Below are 6,183 nucleotides of genomic sequence, written 5' to 3'. Positions count from 1 at the left end.
GTCGAGCTTTGTAGATTGTAATATTACATCGTCAGTCTTCTTCTCGAAGATCCATTTATTCTCTATGGCCTACCGATCAACGGGCAAGTCAACCAAAGTCCACACTTCGTTCTCATACATGGATCCCATCTCAGATTTCATGGCCTCAAGCCATTTTGCGGAATCTGGGCTCATCATCGCTTCCTCATAGTTTGTAGGTTCATCATGGTCAAGTAACATGACTTCCAGAACATGATTACCGTACCACTCTGATGCGGATCTTACTCTGGTTGACCTACGAGGTTCGGTAGTAACTTGATCATAAGTTTCATGATCATCATCATTAGCTTCCTCACTTACTGGTGTAGGAATCGCTGGAACTGGTTTCAGTGATGAACTACTTTCCAATAAGGGAGAAGGTACAATTACCTCATCAAGTTCTACTTTCCTCCCACTCACTTCTTTCGAGAGAAACTCCTTCTCTAGAAAGGATCAATTCTTAGCAACGAATGTTTTGCCTTTGGATCTGTGACAGAAGGTGTACCCAACAGTCTCCTTTGGGTATCCTGTGAAGACACATTTCTCCAATTTGGGTTCGAGCTTATCAGGTTGAAGCTTCTTCACATAAGCATCGCAGCCCGAAACTTTAAGAAACAACTTGGGTTTCTTGCCAAACCACAGTTCATAAGGTGTCGTCTCAACGGATTTAGATGGTGCCCTATTTAATGTGAATGCAACTGTCTCTAAAGCATAACCCCAAAACGATAGCGGTAAATCAGTGAGAGATATCATAGATCGCACCATATCTAATAAAGCGCGGTTACGACGTTCGGACACACCATTACGTTGTGGTGTTCCAGGTGGCGTGAGTTGCGAAACTATTCCGCGTTGTTTCAAATGAAGTCCAAACTCATAACTCAAATATTCACCTCCACAATCAGATCGCAAAAACTTGATTTTCTTGTTACGATGATTTTCCACTTCACTCTGAAATTCTTTGAACTTTTCAAATGTTTCAGGCTTAGGTCCAGACTTGGGTTTCTTCATTTGAGCATCAACTGGCTTGCTGTTCTTCTTGAAGTCCCCCTTCTTCCCTTTACCCTTTTTCTTGAAATGGGTGGTCTTGTTGACCATCAACACCTGATGCTCCTTCTTGATTTCTACCTCCGCAGCCTTTAGCATTGCAAAGAGCTCAGGAATCGTCTTATCCATCCCTTGCATATTATAGTTCATCACGAAGCTCTTGTAGCTTGGTGGCAGTGATTGAAGAACTCTGTCAATGACACTATCATCAGGAAGATTAACTCCTAGCCGAGTCAAGTGGTTGTGGTACCCAGACATTCCGAGTATATGTTCACTGACAGAACTATTCTCCTCCATTTTGCAGGTGCAGAACTTATTGGAGACTTCATACCTCTCAATCCGGGCATTTGCTTGAAATATTAACTTCAACTCCTGGAACATCTCATATGCTCCATGACGTTCAAAACGTCGTTGAAGTCCCGGTTCTAAGCCGTAAAGCATGGCACACTGAACTATCGAGTAGTCATCAGCTTTGCTCTGCCAGGTGTTCATAACATCTGGTGTTGCTTGATAACCCACAAGTATAGGGGATCACAATGGTTTTCGATAAGTAAGAGTGTCGAACCCAACGAGAAGCTAAAGGCAGAACAAATATTCCCTCGAGTTCTATCGACCACCGATACAACTCTACGCACGCTTGACGTTCGCTTTACCTAGAACAAGTATGAAACTAGAAGTACTTTGTTGGTGTTGTTGGATAGGCTTGAAATATAGTAAAGATTACGTAAATAAAAAGTAGGGGCTGTTTAGATAAAGACACAACTAAGTTAGTTTTAGTAAAGAGCTTTTTGTTACGAGAAAGTTATTTGTCTCTAGGCAATCAATAACTAGACCGGTAATCATTATTGCAATTTTATATGAGGGAGATGCATAAGTTAACATACTTTCTCTACTTGGATCATATGCACTTATAATTGGAACTCTAGCAAGCATCCGCAACTACTAAAGATCATTAAGTGTGACGCCCCGAGACCGATGTGCCAGTTGTCTTCCAGTTATTCGCTGTTGTTGCCTTGTCATTTGCTTGCGTGTTATGCATTTCATATCATGTCATCATATGCATTGCATCATCATGTTTTTCAAAACTTGCATCTGTCCCGGTCTCCCAGTTCCTTTCGTTGTCCGCTCTGAGTCCGGACACACTTGCACGCGCCCGTGGCATGTCCGAAATAGTATTTTATAAGTGACCGAAAAAGGTTCTCAGAATGGGATGAGAGTTGGTGTGCGGTCTTGTTATGTTGTCAGTAGTCCGCCTGCCAAGTTTCATCGCATTCGGAGTCCATTTGATGCCCCAACAGATAACTATAGCGACATTATAGTCGTTCAAATCGTGGGGCGTTTTCGGTCTCCGGAAATCGTGCCGGGTTGCATCTCTCCCCTCTTCTCTCAGACCAACCCGCTCTCCACAGTCCACCTAGGCCCATGCCTACCCCTCTCGTCAGCCCGCGGCCCTCCTCGCGCGCGCGTCCGAAAAGCTGTCCCGGACCCGACCCGGACAGTCGTCACCATTGGGTCTGGATCATCCCTAAACATCTACAAAACATCTCCGTTTTTCTTTTTGGTCTCCCTAGCCTATTTATCTCGACCATCCGATTCCGATCAGAGGGACCGAGGTAGCCCCTAACCTAATCTGTGATGTATATATAGTCCACCCTTATTCTTTTTGGTCAAACCCTAAAATCTAAGGACTTTGTCCCGTCGAGCTGCCGCCACCTACCGCATCTACCTCTGGATCCCCTTCTCCTCATTTTCCCCCACCCACCAACCAGCTCTCTCCACTGCTACTCATCAATCCAAATTTCCCTCGGCCTCCAACCTATAGTCCTTCTGCTCGATCCATATGGGATCGAGGCCGTGCCCCTCGTCCCCGCGCCCCTGTTTTCGCTCGATCCAGAGGAAAGGACCACACCATCGTCAAGCTCCTCCCGAAGCTTTCTCTTCGCCGTTGCTGTTCGGCGCCGTCGAAGCCCGCCAAGGGAGAATTTCAAGCAGCACCTCCCGTAAAGCCCCAGCAACCGCCTCCGTCCGGCCATACACATCGCCGGCGCACTCAACAGATGAGCCCCGCCGGCCCTCCCTTGCCTCCTTGATTCGCCCCTTTCTCTCTATGCCTCCCTGACCTTCTCTTCCTCTCTTGGTACTGCAGCAGCAGGAGCTTCCACCGCCGCGCCATGCTGCCGGATCTCTCCATCGCGTCGCCGTCCAAGACCCCACTGGCCTCCCCTTTCTTCTACTACGGGAAGAGGACGATGTTCCAGTCGCGCCACGTTCGTCGTCGTCACCCAAGTTCCTCGCCGGAGCACCGCTCGTTCCTCTGCTTCAAGCGACAGGTCGAGGACACACGCACCTAGCCGCCCGATCCACTGCCCTCAGAACGGAGCTCCACCGCCACCGAGCCTCGGATCCGGCCGGTTCCTGCGCGCCCTCGCCCGCGCATGACCCTCGCCGTGCCCCTCCGTTGTCCTCTGACTCGCCATGCTTTGCCGTGGCCTCTGCTTCCTCTGCGACTGCGAGGAGCAGGTCGTTTGTCCCGCGCCTTCTCGCGTTGACCACGCCAGCGCCAGGCCCGGCCTGTTTCTTTGCCAAGGCATGCAGCCGCCCCGCGCTCAGTTTTAGCCCACCAGATTCGCTGGCCCCAAGGCCCAGTGGTGAGCAGCCGCCAAACCCCCTTGTGTAGCTGGGCCAGACAGTTTCGGCCTAGTGGTTGTTTTTTTGTTTTGCGAATTTGATAAATACCAGGGATTTACATATTTGCAGAAACACCCTTGAACTTCATGCATATTTTAACTCACAAACTAAGCATCACATGTAAAAACTTAATATATGAAACTTGCTTAGAATTTTGTGTAGACTAATAATTTGCCACTTTCATCTATGTTTAAAATGTTGTTTGTTTAAATTTGCTTAAATAACTTGCTAAAATGATTTAATTCATAACTATTTAACCGTAACTCGGAATTTAATATACTTTATATGTAAATGGGGTAGAAAAATGCCTAGTTTAACATGGTGTACTCACTTTGCATGTTTAACAACTATAAAATATGGTTTAGGGCAGAACAGTACCAAACCTAATATATGCATATAAGGATTTTCCGGAAATGTTGTTTTGTTGTTCCGGCCTCATTTAAACTTGCCTAGATAGATAGTTTCATTATGCTTCACCTCTTGCCATGCTAAAAACATTTAATATTGTTGAGTACATAAACGAGATCGAACTAAATAAGTCATGTGGTGTTTCGTCAATATGCAACGGAGTTGCATGTTGAGCTCCACTTAATTTGTAATTTTGTTTGTTGCACTTTGCCATGTCATGCCTCTTTAAACCGGACATACATCATACTTGTTTGTGCATCGTGCCATGCTTATGTGGTGGTTGTTTACTATGTTGTTTGCTTCTTTCCGGCATTGCTTCTTCGGGTTAGTTCCGATAACGTCGCGTTTGTGAGGTTCCGTTCGACTACGTCTGTTTGTCTTCTTCATGGACTCATTCTTCTTCCTTGCGGGATCTGCACACTTGCTGCCACTGATCCTGACGAGGTGGTTGTCCGACGTGCCAAATACTTGTTGACCAATGGTTTCAGGTGCTACAGCCTGTTCAAGAACAACTGCGAAGACTTTGCTATATACTGCAAGACTGGTCTGCTTGTGGCTGAGCAAGGCAACGTCGGGCTCGGGCAGAGTGGGCAGGCTGTGTCCATCATCGGCGGCCCTCTTGCTGCTGTGGTTTCGACCCCTTTCCGCCTAGTAACCACGAACATCTATGGAGTGGCGGTGATGGCTGTCGGGGTGTACTGTGTCAGCAGGTATGCAGGTGACATTGGCAACCGCCGAGACGTGCTGAAAGTGGAAGTGGAGGACCTGACTGCCGGGCTCGCAAGCGGCCGGATTCGTCCGGCGAACATCAGTCAGCTGGCCACTCCAGGGCAAGTCCAGGTTCCGGCCGTGACCACACTAGTTGCTGCTTAGAATGCGGCACTGATGTTGTAAAATATGGAGATGTATACATCACCATCACTACTGCTATATGTACCACCGAAATCGTTGTTCAAACCTGCTAAAACTGTGCCAGGAGTGAAATTCCCATTCAGCAAGAGCTGTGTGTCAGAGTGTTGTATCCGCTACGGTCGTGTATGGTTTCTCATTAGTATTGTATAAAGAAGGTTGAACATTGGTGTGTAGTTTTCTCGAATTTGTATCAAGATTTCCGCTCCTGTCTATTTCTGGCTTCTGTTTTCACTTCTTGGGGAAACGTTTGCACATTGCAGAAAATATCACCTGATCCAGCATTCATTCTTAACATGAGGTGTGAGTATGTCAAGTTGTCAACAAAACCTGAACCTGTGTTGTGCTTGTGTGCCAACAAAATGGAACAGCAGTTTTACAAACGCATTTTCTCGAGATCCTGTCTTTAGATAGATCATATCCAGATAAGGAACTGATGGTGAGTGTATGTAACAATATACAGAAAAATGTTCAAATCTTATATATAAATTATCTCTGTGTTCCAAGCTGCCTGAAGCGGCTGCTTATACGAGCGTATGTAGTAACTGAATTTAGCCTCACTTTTTGCTTTTTGGAGGAAGTATTAGAACTATTTTTGTACCATAACCATTTCTGGATTGTGGGCCAATTTATTCTTTGATCAGATCGAAGCCCACGTGCATCGCAGCCCTAAGGATTACCAGGATCGAGCACATTTATCTCATGAATAGGATAAGTTAGAACGTTTCTGTGGAGATTAGCTAAACATTGCCCACTGAGGACGTGCATTGCCATCAGAAAACATCAACTACGAGTTCATGCGGTATGTGTGGCGCTGAGGATTTATGGAGGCACTATCTTCTGGAATGTACAATGTCTACATGTATATAGGCACTTGATTCGTCATAGGTTCATCTCTGGGAGAGGCTAGGCGACAGTCGATTGAAATTGTAGAAAGGGTCAGTCGATTCTCTTCCTCCTGTCTCAACCGTTAGATCAAAATTCAACCTACATTGTTCGTCTTCAACCTCCCGTCTCTTCTTCCCGTCTTCAACCGCCGATCCAGCCCAGCCCTAACCGCCGGCCCCCGCCTCCCGCGACCGCCTCGCCGCCCCGCCCTCCCCTAAACCACCCCCC

At 46.8% G+C, this 6,183-nt stretch overlaps 1 protein-coding gene across 1 annotated transcript; it reads left to right on the top strand.

The window, feature by feature from the left end:
- Nucleotides 1-4,560: 4,560 nt before the first annotated feature.
- Nucleotides 4,561-5,282, top strand: LOC119346107 (the record flags this gene model as incomplete). Its single annotated transcript, XM_037615812.1, has 1 exon — nucleotides 4,561-5,282. A coding segment is annotated over one exon (471 nt), but the record flags the coding sequence as incomplete, so codon positions are not given.
- Between the last annotated feature and the right edge of the window lie 901 nt (nucleotides 5,283-6,183).

Source organism: Triticum dicoccoides, unplaced genomic scaffold (genome assembly GCF_002162155.2).
Source record: "Triticum dicoccoides isolate Atlit2015 ecotype Zavitan unplaced genomic scaffold, WEW_v2.0 scaffold39694, whole genome shotgun sequence".
NCBI classification, from domain to species: domain Eukaryota; kingdom Viridiplantae; phylum Streptophyta; class Magnoliopsida; order Poales; family Poaceae; genus Triticum; species Triticum dicoccoides.
This window is presented reverse-complemented; position numbering and strand designations above follow the sequence as displayed.